The 16,820-nt window shown below is 39.7% G+C and overlaps 1 protein-coding gene across 1 annotated transcript in view; it reads left to right on the forward strand.

The window, feature by feature from the left end:
* The window catches only part of COL6A3 (collagen type VI alpha 3 chain), a 106,100-nt gene that overhangs the window by 41,918 nt on the left and 47,362 nt on the right, over positions 1 to 16,820 (forward strand). Inside the window, exons 5-11 of the mRNA XM_066575400.1 lie at positions 1,574 to 2,152; positions 5,132 to 5,746; positions 8,437 to 9,015; positions 11,336 to 11,953; positions 12,221 to 12,817; positions 14,049 to 14,654; positions 15,284 to 15,889. Of these exons, the coding sequence (XP_066431497.1) occupies positions 1,574 to 2,152; positions 5,132 to 5,746; positions 8,437 to 9,015; positions 11,336 to 11,953; positions 12,221 to 12,817; positions 14,049 to 14,654; positions 15,284 to 15,889 (4,200 nt within the window). The remainder of the gene's footprint in view (positions 1 to 1,573; positions 2,153 to 5,131; positions 5,747 to 8,436; positions 9,016 to 11,335; positions 11,954 to 12,220; positions 12,818 to 14,048; positions 14,655 to 15,283; positions 15,890 to 16,820) is intronic.

The raw sequence follows: 16,820 nt of genomic DNA on the forward strand, positions 1-16,820 counted from the left end.
GTGTGTTTATGGTAATAAAACAGCTCTGCACATACAGGCGCTAGCCTGATCACCAGGGACCCTAAGTGGTGGACCCCTACAAATCTGCTATTGAGGACCTATCTTAAGGAGAGGTCATAAATAGCTGGAAATGAAAAGAATTTTATAACAACTTGACAGCAAAGTAAATATGGTCACTGATAGATTGTCACTTATTGCTTAGTCACAAAAATTTGCGTGCACAATACACAGTAAATAGAGCCCATTGATTTCAATTGTTTTGATCACATGAGTGTGTTTTGTTTGCACAAAACAATATGCAGCGTGTTCTATTCTTGTTCATATTGTGCATGACCACAGCACATATTAAACTAATTTAACTTAAAATCAATTACATCACTGAGATTAAATCAACCATTAAATGGGATTAAATTGACCATTAAAATCAATGGGGGCATGCTTTTGGGTTTTTTCAAATACGCACGATATATGCACACACAAAATTCAGTAAAACACGCATAGGCATGTGCAATAGTGCAGCACCTAATGCTCAAATATGCAGCGAAATGCATGCGTAAATGTGCTTACACCCATGTGAAGCCGGTCTTAGTGAAATAATGACTTGTAAGATGACAAGAAAACAAACTTGAAACATGCAGCATTAAACCTTCTTACCTGTCATTACTCCTTCACTGTTTTCTTCAAGTTCTCTTTTGTTCTCTACTGGAGATGAGTGAGCATACTCACTAAGGCAAACTACTCGAGCGAGTAGGGCCTTATGGGAGTACCTGCCCGCTCGTCTCTAAAGATTCGTGTGCCGGCGGGGAAGAGTGGTGAGTTGCGGGAGTGAGCAGGGGGAGCGGGGGGGGGGGAGAGAGTGAGAGAGAGATCTCCCCCCCCATTCCTCCCCGCTCTCCCCCGCTGCTCCTCGCCCCCCGCCGGCACCCGAATCTTTTGAGACGAGCGGGCAGGTACTGGCATAAGGCACTACTTGCTCGAGTAGTTTGCCTTAGCGAGTACGTTCGCTCATCTCTATTCTCCAGCCTTCTTTCTGTCTTCCCATAGCTTCTTCATTGTCCTCGTTCTCCTTGACCTCTTCCATCTACTGAAATGTTTAAAGATATGATGCTACTTTTATTTCATCTGATCTTTAGAATGTACAATGTTATGGTATTTGTTTTTTACGTCCATTATACGCTCCATCATGGAACACTCAAAGTTTTTGACACTTCAAGTTTCCTTATGATGGTGTGACTGATTACTACTAGAAGTCAACATTTGTGCCAAGTAGCTCCTCATAAAGCAATACTACCACTTCTACATCTTAAATGTAGTTATTGTAATATACAACACATGGTTAGTAGACTTGGTATGTATATGATTTATGATGCAGCTGTTGTAGATGGAAGCATATGTTTCCCGAAACTAACTTCAGTGGTTCTATCTCTATCTCTTCTTTCTTTTGCTTGGCCTGTAAACATTATTAAGAGTTATGTGTCTACATTATGTAAACACATGCGTTCCATAATCTTGCCTTGCTAATACTGCTGTGATGTCATGTTTATTGTTTTCTGTATCCTCCAACCAACCGCAGCACTTAACCAAAGAGACATTGTCTTCCTGTTCGATGGTTCTGACAACGTTGCAAGCTCCGAATTTCCATTAGTAAGAGACTTTCTCACAAATGTAATTAGCAACCTTGGTATCAGCAATGAAGGCACTCGAGTTGGCCTGGCCCAGTTTAGCGATACCCCAAGAACTGAGTTCTATTTAAACACGATGTCTTCAAAGTCTGAGCTCATTGAGCGTTTGGGTCAGCTAAGAAACAAGGGGGGTAGAGAACTGAACATTGGCGCTGCAATTCAATTTGTTCTCCGCAACCATTTCACCAGAAGTGCGGGCAGCAGATTAGAGGACAACATACCACAACTACTCGTGGTTCTGGTGGCAGGAAAGTCCTCAGACAACATTCAGCCTGCTACTACTGAACTCATCAGATCAAAGGTTTTGACCCTTTGTGTCGGGGTTGGAGATGCTGATAAAGAAGAGTTGGATACGATTGCTTTTAATCCAAGCCTAGTTTATGAGATGGATGATTTCAGTTCCTTGTCTGGCTTCAGCCAGCAGCTACTAACACCTATTACCACCTACGTTAGAGGAGAAGTTACAGAAGGTAATTTCACATACTTTGGTCTTCTGTGTTTCATCTATTAGATTACGGTGTCTTGAGAAATTTCTTAGCAAACGACTTGAAAGTTCTTCATTGGGTCATTGTTTTAGGATAAACTACTTATTGTAGAGAGACCCTATTAGAAACACTACTTACTCAGATAATAATGGTTTGTTTCACTGATGATCGTTTGCCATCTAATTTCTCACAGAGATGATAATAATGAATTTATAATTAGATGATTTATTTTCTTTTTTTTAAGCATTCCACATTTGTATCAAAATATCAATTAACGATTTATAGAGATTGTAAGCATAAATGATGCCTTTGCCTTAGTATACTGAACAAAGGGCATTTCACAATAACTATAAAGCGAACATGGCCTTTTTAGGACCTTTAAAGTGTGGACAATCTCATACACTATATGAGTTACAATCATTGAACACTACTGTGCTCGTATTTATTCTAAGCCTATCAAAGTTAATTTCACGTGATCGTTTTTTTCTCATATAGAGCTCAAAATAGTTTTATTAGTTTGAGAGTTAAAGGGGTTGTCCATTTATAACCTATTAATGACATAACCTAAGAAAGGGTCATCAGAAGTAGATTAGCCGGAGTCTGTTGCTCGGGAACTATGCTGATTAGCTGTTCACTGGGCTAATGCACCTAGCTGATTTCTGCAGGAAGCAGACAGCTCTGTTCTCACTGCAGTGGTCGGGCTTTGTATTACAGGAAAAGTTGCCATTGAAGTAAATGGCCTGCAGCACCAAGCCTTGCCACTGCAGTGGGAATACAGTTGTCTGCTTCCTGTAGAAATTTACTCTGACTGCACAAGCATACAGATGATCAGTGGGGATCCCTGGCAATGGACTCCAGCTGATCTTCTACTGATAGCCTTTTGTAGGAATAGACTATTAGTTTAAAATTGTACAATCCATTTAAATTATACAATTCTGGCTGCCTGCAGTCACAAGTAGAGGTGAAATTCTGCATATAGCTTATACATTGAATGAAATAGTATGCAATAAGTTCATCAGTTTCCACTGGCAGCTGCAGGCAGACAGAATTGTATCAATCTTCTCCAAGACTATTCAGTAGATTTGCATATTAAATAAACAAGTTGTTTAATATAGTGGATATCTATATTAGCAAAGCAGAGATCCACCATCTATAAAGATACAGTTGCAGTCAAAAGTTTAAGTTTAGGTTTATTTGCCAAACCTACAAACTTTCATCTGTTTGCAAAAAAAAAACACAATCCAACAAGATCAATTTAAATAGCTCAGCACAACTAATATAATGAGTTCCATTTTTAATGACTACTGCAGTCTCAGAATTATTCAACCACCAGAATGGAATCTCTCATAAGAGCAAACAATTGCAAATCTGGTGTTGTATCAAGCACATCTGATACCACTAATCAAGGGCTTCATTAGTTGCATCAGGTGTGCTTGAGATAAAACAAGTCAAATACCTGGACTGGCTATGGTTTTGTTGACTGTGATGTTTAACTGCATGTTAGAAATATCATCAACCAATCACATCTTGTGTGCAGCCTTAAATAATATTGTTCTCCTTGGCCATCTCCACCTGTGAACAACAGATGTTCTTCCGACTGCAATGAAAGTGCATGGAGCATGAGTGATCACATGAACAATTGTTCATCCTCCATCGAGTCTGATCAGCATGTGTAAAGGTCTGGTAAACATTTGCTGATCTCATTGATTGGGGCTCATTCATAAGGCAACATTGTCAGGGGTAAAAAGAGCTTTAGTGTTTAGTTTTTACTTACAGCATTTCAATGACAAAAATATTTCAAAAATGTAGAAACACACGTTAGCACATCTCATTTCATGCAGATAAAAAAAATACTTATTGATGTAAGTCAAAAGACTTATATAGTTTTTTGAAATTTTACCAGAAGTCAGTTTCTCCATGCAAGCCTATGAGAGTCACATTAAAGCTCTTGTATACTCACGTTCAGGTGCTCAGAGGCTTTACCTAACGTAGTTTACAAACAGGGACATAGATAAAAACATTCCCAAAAGTTTTTTTTGTCCTACAATCTTAATCCTTCACTGTCTACTAGCTTCCTAACTACTAGCTAAGACCAATTTTAAAGATTTTCTTTAATAATTAGTAATCTAACATATAGTATTGATATTCATCGTCTATAGTCAGATTTTTTGAGGAATGGCTTATTGTCCTTTTAATGTCATGCCGGTAGCCCACTATGCGTAGGCACTAGAGATGAGTGAGTATACTCGCTAAGGCACATTACTCGAGCGAGTAGTGCCTTAGCCGAGTATCTCCCCGCTCGTCTCTAAAGATTCGGGGGCCGGCACCGGTGACAGGTGAGTTGCGGCGTGGAGTGGGGGGGAGAGAGGGAGAGAGAGATCTCCCCTCTGTTCCTCCCCGCTCTCCCCCGCCGCTCCCCGCCAGCCCCCGAATCTTTAGAGACGAGCGGGGAGATACTCGGCTAAGGCACTACTCGCTCGAGTAATGTGCCTTAGCGAGTATACTCACTCATCTCTAGTAGGCACCCCATGCAATTGGGCATCAAATGATGGTACCCCTGTGACATCTTTTCCTCCACTCTTCCTTTGCTTGCCTTCTCTTACTGTGAAAGATCCAAATATGAAAGAATAGTGGCAGCATACAGGGATATCATAAAAGTAATCAAATCTTTATTTTCCCATGATCTAAAAAGGTAGGCTACGTTTTGGCCCAAAACAGAGCCTTTTTGAAGCTACTCTTACTTTCTCTTACTGTTCAGCAGTGAGAATATAGGAAGAAGGGGGACCGAAGTCTGTACCAAACTGCCGTTTTATTTTCTAACTTAATAACAGCAAGGCATATAATTGGTTGGGGAGATCCATTTCCTGTGGTACTGCCTCATGTCAAGCTAAATATGTATTGCCTTACCTGAAAATAACAGCTCTACTAAATATTTCTCTTTTTCTCTACCATTTGATTTTATAGTTGAAGAAGATATCAAGAAGGATGTAGTGTTCTTGATTGATGGTTCAGATGCTGCCATATCTAGTTTCCCATCTCTTAGGACCTTTGTTCAGAGGGTAGTAGAATACCTTAATGTGGGTCGAGACAAAGTACGCATTGCAGTTGTCCAGTACAGTAATTCTGCTAGGCCCGTCTTCCTTCTCAATGCCTACTCAGACCAGGAAGAGGTCGTAAGAGCTATTCAAAGCATGTCTCCTATTGGGGGCTCCGCATTGAACACAGGGGCAGCCCTAAATTATGTAACAAGAAATGCTTTTACTCAATCGGCTGGAAGTCGGGCAGAAGAAGGAGTGCCCCAATTTTTGGTCTTACTGACAACTGGAAAGTCTAGAGATGATGTACGAAGGCCTGCCACTTCTCTCAAGGCCACTGGTGTTGTGCCATATGCCATTGGTGCCGGCTCAGCTGATCGGACAGAGCTTCAATATATCTCTCTTACTCCCGACTTTGTTTTCTATTTTCCTGATGCATATCAGCTGGAGAATGGTTACCAAACATTTTCCCAACGTGTTGCAACAATCACTACCAGTGATATCAACACTATAGTAAATACAATGACAACAGTGACAACAACTGGTAAGAACAATTCAAGTAATGTTTTCATATATAAGGCAACATCATCAGACTGTAGTATAGATATTGTTATAGTATTGCATTCATTGGCTAGTAATAGTATGCAAAAGAAGTCAAAGATTCCTGATGATATCTTCAAACATTTTGCCAGTCAGAAATAATTGTCAGCTTGTAGATTGCGAAAAAGTCATGTACAAATATTGGTGTTTTCATGGGTACATACATAAATAGCCCAATGGATTATTCATATAAACATATCGTAGCACCACTTATGGAGAATGACTGATGTCATAAAGGAGACCATGAAATAACAATTCTGAAGCATCTTTTCTGAGAACCCTGCTTTGTGCCATTTTTTCGATATTATAAGTAAGTTGCCAACTGGATTCTACCATTCCCTTGTTAATGTTCAAGCACACTGACACTGCTGTACACTGCTAATAGCGTCATACTGTGTAGTGGCACACCAACGAGCATAGCTATACTGGATACAGAGGGTCTTGGTGCTTTAAAGGGACCGTAAGGCCACTCTTCCCCATATGAGGAGACCAGTACTTACATGAAACATTATAGCTGGGGGCGCTGTTAGAGATGTTGCATTAGGGCCAACCAGCTACCAATTACACCTCAGGACACACACTATTGCAAGGGAAATGGTCAAACTCAGTTGTCAAATTATTCATGCATTTCCAAGGGGAATAAATGAGTAAAAGCACAATATAGTTTTTAAAAAATGCTTAGAATTGTTTTTATGGAGAATATAAGCATTTCCTAAAAATAATATAGAAGGGGAGCTGATACCGTTTACAAAAGCAGTAAATAAACCACTTGGAATTACTTGGATTTCTGCATTGATTACTATTAAAATGTGATCTGATTGTTGACTAAGTAACAATTATAGACAAAAACAATTTAGCCAAAGTAATAGCACACTGATAATTGTACCGTTCATCTCTTTTATTGAACACACTGAGTAAACGTCCGCAGTGCAGGAAGAAAAAGTAAGTGAATCTCTGTATTAAAGTTGATTTGGCAAAAAGATGTTTCAAATAAGAAGATGAGATTGGAAGTGCAGATTTCACAGGTGCTTTGCCGGTTAAGTAAGGGCACACAAAGCCTGGTTACTGACAAGTCTACTCTTCTCAAGAAAGGTTGGTTAGTATGAACCATGTCTCAACAACAACTTTCCAAAGACTTTAGAAGATGTGTTATGAAGCTGGAAAGTGCTACAAATGCATTACTAAAGACCTCGGTGTACATCAATTCATGTTTAGACAAATTATCTACAAATTGAGAAAATTCAGGATGGTTGCTACTTTCCTTGGAAGATGATGTCCTGTTCACTCTATGAAAACCTGAGAAAAGTGTGAGAGGACCAAAAAGTAACATCAAAAAATTTACAGAAGGCTGTACAAACTACAAAAAAAACTCTTTCTATGTGTCCGTTATTGGGCAAACACTAAAGAAGAATGGTGTTCATTAAAAGAACACCACGAAGGAATACCCTGCGGTCAAAAAAACGTTTGCGTCCCGTCTCAATTTTGCCTGAATATTCCACAATGCTTCTGGGAAAATGTTCTATAGATAGATGAGACAAAAGTTAAACATTATGTCTGTAGGAAAAAGAAAACTGCACACCAACACCAAAACGTCATCCAAACCCAGTGGAGGAAGCATCATGGTTTGGGCTGTTTTACTGCAATGAACAATAAGTTCTAAGGTGTAAGGGCAGCAGTCCATGACCTCAAGCTGAAGGTATGTTGCATAATGCAAGAAGACAATGATCCAAAGCACACAACTAAATCAACTGAAGAATGGTTGAAAAGAACATTAGTGTTTTGGAATGGCCAACTCATAGTTCTGACTTTAACCCTATTGACATACTGTAACAAGACCTGAAGAGGGTTGTGTGCGAAAGGCATTCCAGAAATATTGGTAAACTTAAGCAGATTTGCAGGGAGGAGTGACCCAAAATTTCTTGTAGAGGTGACTGCTGCTAGAGCGTGATCCATGGGTTATTACATTCAATGATTCACTTACTTTTTCCCCCCTGCAAGTACTTGAGTATTATTAGTTTAGATTGCGTTTGTCTACAGTTCTAACATTCTACAGATGTAGCACTTCCAAAATATACTTTTGAAGTGTCCAATGTTATCGTAATGCACTTACATTAGTTATGTAGCCCAGTAGTCAATAGAAGATAATAAGTAAATAGCTTAAACAGATTTAGCATGCTGAACATTTGTTCAAGCCTTGCCCCATCTGTTGATAACAATCAGACTACAATTTATTAGTAATTAGTGTAGAAAATCACATCATTTCAGAGAGTTCATTCCCTTTTCATGCATCTGTAAGTCATCTTTAAAGTAACTTCCTGATTTTATGAGTGCAGGTTTTGCAGATTTGGCCAGCTAGAAGACCATTTCTTTACTGCAGCATCTCCCACTGCTAGAAAACCCAACATGCTCCATAAGTGGAACTACACTTTAAAAATGTTGTTGCATTCTTGTTGGTTGGTAATTGGATTTCTTAGCTTTTATTATTATTTACGGCTCCTAAATCAAAAATGTGAGTAATTTCTGTATCTGGTTTACAAAGTAAATGTTTGCGGTGTGATTGGTCACATTTTGACAAGAATAAATATTGTAGAGGGTTTGTTTAACTTTTAAACCATTTGGTGCCTTTTTGTACAGAAACAGAAAGCAAAAGGGACATCTTATTCCTGATTGATGGTTCCACCAATATTGCTGGGCGTTTTCCAATTGTTCGAGATTTTGTGGCAAACATCATTGATGGTCTCAACGTTAGCCCAGATGGCACTCGTATCTCTTTGGGTTTAGTCGGCGAAAATGTGAAAGTGGAATTTAAGTTTGACTCATTTCAAACAAAAGCCGAGGTAGTCAGTGCAGTCCGAAAGCTGAGATTCAGACCCAGCAAGGAGTTCAACCTTGGAGTTGCTCTGGATTATGCTCGTGAGAATCTTTTCACACCAGAGTCTGGAAGTAGGATTCGAGAGGGGGTACAACAATACCTAGTCTTGTTGGCTGCAGGCAAATCTGGAGACAGCATAGATCAGGCAGCAAATACATTGAAGAGAGCTGGTGTGGTGACATTTGCGATAAAGGCACAAAGGGCTGAATCTGAGGAACTTGAGAAGATTGTTTTGGCACCACAATTTATATTATCCTCAGAATCCCTGGCTGATCTCTCTACTTTACAATCACAATTTGTTAATCTCATTCAAACCTCAGTGGTGGTGCCAACAGAAACTTGTAAGTACTTTTATATTTGTATTGTGGAAGGGAAACAAGATATTCCTAAATGTATCCTTTAGAGCAATGTATTGTGCAGATACAAGCGCTATAAAAGTCCACCACCATCTTTTTGGAATTGAGCGCATTAATATAGCTATCTTGCATTCTGTAAAAGATATGCAAATTCAGTCAACTATTACGAAAATGAGGAAATGTTTGGTGCAATTATAGTTTGGAAGACAAAAAAATGAACTAGCAGATTTCCCCATTTCATGTTACTTAGCTTAAAGCTCAATTTCATATTTGACTGGTGAAGGTGGAGGTGGAGTAGCGCTCATACAAGAATCAAGACACCTGCATTCATCAAAACAGGGTCCTTTGATTGCGGACTCTCTCTTTACACCACTGATCATAGCGATCAATGCAAGAGCAGTAAGTAGAGCCAAGACAACAAGTAGACGAATATAGGCACCCACCCAGCACATCAACTAACTTGAGATGTAATAAATTGCGCCCCCTTATGGGGAAAAAAGAGTTTCCATAAGACTTGATTCCAGCTGCTCTACACTACAGGCAGTAAGCATCCTATGATGGCTGCTTATATATAATTTGCTGAGTTTCAGCGAATGTACAGCAGCTAGGATCAGGTGGTTATGATGTGGCATGGCTTTCACGGGGCACCATAGTTAGTATACTTGATCACTGTTATGGGGGGCACTGCGGCCGGTTGTTCTATAGGGTTACTATGGCTTTTACCGTCACAAGGGCACTGTAGTTGTCACTGTTTGGGGGCACCGTGTAGGGCACTGTTACTGGGCACTGCGGCTGTCACTGCTATGATGATGCTTTATCACTCACTGTTAGAAGAGCACTGTAGCTGTCACTTTCACTGGTATGGGATGTTATCATCATTGCCGTGGTGCTGTGGTTAGCACTGTCATGTTGGGACTCTGTCTACCTCATTTACCGGAGCACTATGGCTAACAGTATGACGACATGAATGAATGCAGTAGTTGGAAATATTTTTGTATGTTTGCTTTAGGCATCAAAAAGAGTTTGCTCACTCACTGCAGTTATGTGGAAGTTTTTCTACTTATAAAAAGTATAAAAGTTATCCACCTATGTGCTTAATCTCTTAGGAAAGTTTTTTTTTTTTTTTTTTTACCTAGTACTGTTATAACAATTGCAGCACATTGCATCTTCTTTTCTGACCTGATCATTCCTGACTGTAGAAAAACATTGCCAAGACACATAAGGAAATAATGTTTACAGGTCCAATGACAAAAAAAAATCCACAACAGAACGCGAAACTCTGAAAACACCTAGAATTTTACAATTAATGGTGAAGATGATCTGCTTATGATCCACTTATGCAGAAATTTGAGACACTAGACTGACCTATTAAAAGAAGAAAAATACAAGATGCAACAAAGATATAGCACTTTCTTAAGGTGTTTTCAGACGGAGCAAGAAATCGTTTGCTCGAGCGAATGAGCAAATAATGTCACAGTTTGTTCGTTCACTTGGGCGGTCGGTTTAAACACAAAGATAAATATATATATATTTTTTTACATGCTCGTTCAGTGCGCTGTACCAGCGATTAAGAACAACTCAATGATATGTGTTTAAGCCGCACCATTCCCTTACAAGCCAACAGTGATTTTCATGCTTGCATGAAATGAACGATGAGCAAATGAATTACTGCTCATCATTCAATTGTTGGCCGTGTTTACAGAATTTTCATTCCATGCGAAATCACCTTAGGGTACTTTTACACATAGAGATACTGATGACATGGAAAACCTTCTGGAGCCTAGCTGTACTAACAATGCTTACAGGCGCCAGCACATTTACAGCACAAAGGTGTACCTCACCAACTGACGAAAGAAAATATAATTTTGGATGAATTTATTAGTAAATTCATGGATTATTTTGAAACACACATTTTCTCTTTGAACATTTGTGTCCCGGTTTATCAAATCTTAATGGGGTTGTCCCACAAAAAGAAGTTATCACCTACCCATGGTAGTACAAGCACTTGGCTATCTCTGGCAGTTCTATTAAAATTAATGGAGCGGAAGTGCATATTCGTGACCATGGCTTGATTCATTCAAGAGTTTTCGGGACCCCCATACTCATAATTGGTGGGAATCCCAGCAGTTGGGCCCAAAATGATCAGATGGTGGATAAGGGATAAGTTCTTTTTATGAGACAGTCCTTTAAATTAGACTTCTGGAAATCATCAAACACCTGTTATTTACTCTGCCTTTATACACTATGCCAGAGGTGATATCCTAAATGTATGGACATGTAACTTCTTGTTCTCTTATAATTTTAGATGACATAAACAGGAGGAAGGATATTGTGTTCTTGATTGATGGCTCTAATGATGGCAGATCCAGCTTTCCCTCTCTTCGTTCCTTTATTCAAAGGGTGGTAGAAAGCCTTGATGTGGGTCAAGATAGAATTCGTGTTGGAGTCATTCAGTATAGTGATACTACTCGACCCAGCTTTCTACTGAATGCTTATCCAGATCGTCAAGGAGTCCTAGGAGCTGTCCAGCAATTAACACCTATTGGAGGATCCCCACTGAACACAGGGGCGGCTTTGGACTACCTCACATCCAATGTCTTCACCAGGTCAGCAGGCAGTCGATCAGCTGAGGGAGTGCCCCAGTTCTTGATTCTACTAACTGCTGGCAGATCAGGAGATGATTATAGAAGACCAGCCTTGGAAATTAAGAGATCTGGTGTTGTTCCATTTGCCATTGGAGTGCGCAATGCTGATGTAGAAGAGCTAAGAACCATCTCCTTCATTCCTGACTTTGCAATTTCTGTTCCTGATGTCAGTCAACTGAGCACTGTTTACCAAACCTTAACAACAAGAGTGTCTGAACTTCAAGCAGGTGATATAGAAATCCTAAGGCAATCACATCCTACAGTAGTAACTTACCAAGGTAGGTCAGAAGATTGTATTCACACTTTTAATATAATAAGATCCATAACTTCAAATATTATTATTAGGCTATGCATAATAGTATGTAGAGCCTCTGGTGGTGCAATTTCAGTTCAGTACAACCATAGGGGTCCAGGTAATACATCAAAGGGTTGAACATGGATATAATAAACCAATTTGAATTAAGCTTAAAAAGAAAGGTATCTTGATGTATATTGTCATTATCAATGTAATAACTCTGGACTCTGTATGTTGTAATATTTTATAGGTGCAAAGAGAGATATAGTATTTCTTATTGATGGATCAAGAGGTGCAACTGCTGAATTCAACAGTGTGAAAGGGCTAATTGACCGCCTCGTAGCTACAATGGATGTCAGTCCAGACAGCACACGTATAGCTGTAGTCCAGTACAGTGATGATCCCAAGGTGGAGTTCTTGTTAAATGCACACTCTACCAAAGATGAGGTTCAAAGTGCAGTGAGGAGAATAAGACCAAAGGGTGGAGCTTCCGTAAACACTGGTAATGCCCTGGAGTATGTATCTAAGAATATATTTACCAGGCCATCTGGAAGCCGTATAGAAGAACAAGTTCCACAGTTTCTCATCATAGCCTCTTCTGGACCGTCATCTGATGAAGTTGAAGAGGGAGGAAGAACTGTTAAAGAATCTTCTGTGGTTCCTTTCTTTATTGGGAAGAACATTGACAGTGATGAAGCCAGCAAAATTACTTTTGGTCAAAATTTTATATATTCTGTTTCTAATTTCCAAGAACTGCCATCTATGGAGCAAAGACTGGTTTCAGGTGTTACTAGCCTGAATCAACAAAAAATAACTGAACTTATAACCCAATCAGGAGTGCGTCCAGGTAATAATATATTAAAATGAATGAAAATAACCAACAATCAAGATATTATCATAAAATAATATTACGCTAAAATTTTGCCTGTGAATATCCCTATGTATTTAAGGCATAGAAACATGATAGTTACTGTCCTCATGCCAATAGTTGAGAAGGTAGGCTCCTAACATAGCACATGCAGTCCACAAGTGCAGAAAACTTACCTAAGAGTTCCAAAAAAAGAGACTTGTCGAATGCTGATTGCTTACATTTTGTTTCGGTTCTCGCATTCTAAATTTTCAGTATCCATATTGAATGACACCAGAACTATGTTTTTTGGTGTTTAATAGAGATGAGCGAGCACCAAAATGCTCGGGTGCTCGTTACTCGAGTCGAACTTTCAGTGATGCTCGAGAGTTCGTTTCGAGTAACGAACCCCATTGAAGTCAATGGGCGACTCGAGGATTTTTGTATATCGCCGATGCTCGCTAAGGTTTCCATTTGTGAAAATCTGGGAAATTCAAGAAAGTGATGGGAACGACACAGAAACGGATAGGGCAGGCGAGGGGCTACATGTTGGGCTGCATCTCAAGTTCCCAGGTCCCACTATTAAGCCACAATAGTGGCAAGAGTGAGACCCCCCCCCCCGCACTGTCAGCATACAGATCGTTCTCCTCTGCCACAGCTGTAACAGCTGTGGCAGAGAAGAACGATGTTAGCCCATTGAATTCAATGGAGCCGGTAATACAGCTGGCTCCATTGAAAGCAATGGGCTGCCGGCGATCGCGGGATGAATTGTCGGGAAGGGGTTAAATATATAAGCCCTTCCCTGCAATTCATCCAGAAATGTGTAAAAATAAAAAATATATATATATATACTCACCTGGTCCCGGCAGACGGAGTTCAGCGCGGCCAGCGGCAGTCCTCCTGAACTGCTCTGAACAGCTGTGAGTAGTATTCAGCAGCCGGGGATTTAAAATCCCTGCCTGCTGAATGAGCTGCCTCTAATTGGTCACAGCCTGACTAATCAGAGGCAGATTCCACTCACACACCCATTCATGAATTTATGAATGGGTGAGTGACTGCTGCCTCTCATCTGATTGGTCCCGCTGAGCCAATCAGAGGCAGCAGTCACACACCCATTCATACTACATATTAGTACTATAATTCATACTTCATCATCTTAAAACCTTTGAGAATATCAGATATGAAATGGTTTAAGTATTTTCAAATGTCATATTTCTCTTTTTTTCTGTAGATTTTGATCCAGATAAACGAGATATTGTCTTCCTAGTTGATGGCTCAACAAAAACAGGTTCTGATGGCATTGCCAACATTCGGGATTTCCTCCTGAAACTTGTGCAAAACTTTGAGATTGGACCTAATAAGGTGAGGGTAGGCTTGGTTCAGTTCAGTAACAACCCTGCCACAGAGTTCCTTCTGAAGGCCCACATGACCAAGCCTAATTTAGTTTCAAGCATTCGCCGACTACGGCACAAAGGAGGGGCTCCACTGAACATTGGGAAAGCTCTAGATTTTGTGGTGAATAATCATTTTGTCGCATCAGCTGGGAGCAGAAAAGACGAAGGTGTGCCACAATATCTGGTTCTTCTTACTGGTGGGAAGTCCGAAGATGATGTTTCTGGAGGAGCCAGATTACTTGGAGCTAATAGCATCAGATCTCTTGCTATAGCCAGTGGTACTGCTGACAGAGCTGAAGTGGAACGGATTGTGTCAGACCCACGCTATCTCTTCACTGTCAGGGAATTTAAAGACCTATCAAACATTGAAACCACTTTATTCAGGTCTTTTGAAGGGCCTGTTGATCCAACTTTTGCACCAACACTACCTGATATACAAATCAGTAAGTATTTAAATTTAGTACTGTATATACAGTTGACAATGCAACACATGCGAAATTACAATGTATGGGATTATTGTTTTGTATATGGGGCCTGCAAGGAATGTGAATGTCATTATCGTTGAAAATTGTAAGGTTTTCGAAATTCAATATGTAATCTCTAGGTTCTAAAAATTCAGTTTGACTGCCATGATAGAAAAGTGGTGTAACATGGTCCTGGGCACACTTTAATGGGGAAGCCTCCATCTACGTGTTGTTTATAAAACTGGAATATTCCAATGTCACAGAAAGCCCTCTGAGTCCCCTCAAATTCTTAGCTTGAGGTGTGACCATTACATGTCCACCTCTACAGCTACAACCCTAAATATCAACTATAGCTTAATACTGTAGATTGCTATTAGACACCACCCCACTTTCTTTTTGAACTAGTTTTCTTAGATTAGCCTCACTATGTCAATGATATAAAGTTTGGGATTTGGCCAGTCAACAATATGCATGTGGCCTCTACATCAGGGTAACAAAATCTTTACTACTGCTAATGGAAAATGCCGTCATCAATAATTTCCCTTTCAACAGAGCCAATACAAATGCCTGATAACTATAATAAACACAATCTTTTTATACTGTTTTAGGTGGCAAGAAAGAAGCCGACATTGTTTTCCTTGTGGATGGCTCCATAAACTTGGGACGGGACAATTTTAAAGAGGTTCTTGAGTTTGTGTCAGGCATAGTTGATGCCCTAGTAGAGGGAGAAGGAGCTATTCAAATTGCACTAGCACAGTACAACTCCGATGTGACAGACGAGTTTTTCCTTAAGGAATACAAAAGCAGAGATCAAATCATGGATGCTGTAACAAAAGCAGAATATAAGGGAGGCCGCGTGGCAAATTTGGGCACAGCTATTAAACACTTGCAGGATAAACATTTTATAAAAGCAGCGGGCAGTAGAGTTGATACCGGTGTTCCACAAATTGCTTTCGTCATCACTGGGGCAAGGTCAGTCAGTGATGGTCAAACGGCAGCACAAGCTTTGGCTAGTAAGGGCGTCAAAGTATTTGCTATTGGAGTGGGAAGCATAGCTACTGATGAAGTTTCCAAAATAGCAAGTGATGGACCAAGTGCTTTCCGAGTGCCTGATGTCCAAGTGCTTTCCGAGTTGAATGAACAGATACTGATAACTCTTGAGGCTGCTCTCCTAAAAAGGGGTTTTTGTGTCCCGGGGATGGATTCTGTTAAAGGTAAGCGTCCTCTTCTGTCTGCAATTCTTAAACATATTAATTTAGCATTTAAATTAACAGCCATGGTTTTTTAGCAGTGGCCCCCAACCAGTTGCTTAAGAGCCACTTTGTGTTCTGAGTTATAACACTACACACTGGCTACAATACGATTTTCACACTGACAACATTGGAAACATATTCTGACTTCCAAAGCCGCACCAATTTATATGCTACATTATGAATATGTCAACGTTCTGCATGTCTTTGCAATTTTATGATTTTGTGTTTTACCTTTGTTTTAGTGATAATAACATAAATGTGTTTCTTAGCATGATTATCTAGCATTGATGCAACAGGAAAATTCAGTAGTTGACAATGCATATTTTGAGCTTTTTGTAGATGGTACCAGGGTGAGGATTGACGACTCCACACCGGATATGCAGTGGTCACTGTTGTAGTCATGATATTTGTATGCTATATATCATTTATTATCTTGTCTTGTGTCTCTTATATCAGCTTTTATATATATATTATATATATATACTGTTATATCTACTCTTTTAGTAAAAGGTAGCAATTAAACGGTTAAACCTGTTTCTATACAGACTTGTTCAGAATGTCTTAGGCTCGTGCATCTTCCTCCCCCTCATGTTTCTCACGGAGTAGTTGTACATTCTGATTGGATAAGCTTCTCATTTGCTGATAACATTATATGCCTTCCCCAAATTCTTTCACTTTTGATACTTTATTAACGTGTGAATTATCATATCCTGGGACTAACCAATCCTGTATACGCACAATAACTCTTTTTTGTATACTCCTATTTTGTGATGTAACGCTTGTCTGTAAAAGCGTTTGTATTCCTTTGAATAAACCAGAAGCGTACTAGCTTGATACAGAGCAATGTGTCAATCTGTTACCTTTTGTGCACAAAACTTCTCAATATCTAATT

Source organism: Eleutherodactylus coqui, chromosome 8 (assembly GCF_035609145.1).
Source record: "Eleutherodactylus coqui strain aEleCoq1 chromosome 8, aEleCoq1.hap1, whole genome shotgun sequence".
Classification (NCBI taxonomy): domain Eukaryota; kingdom Metazoa; phylum Chordata; class Amphibia; order Anura; family Eleutherodactylidae; genus Eleutherodactylus; species Eleutherodactylus coqui.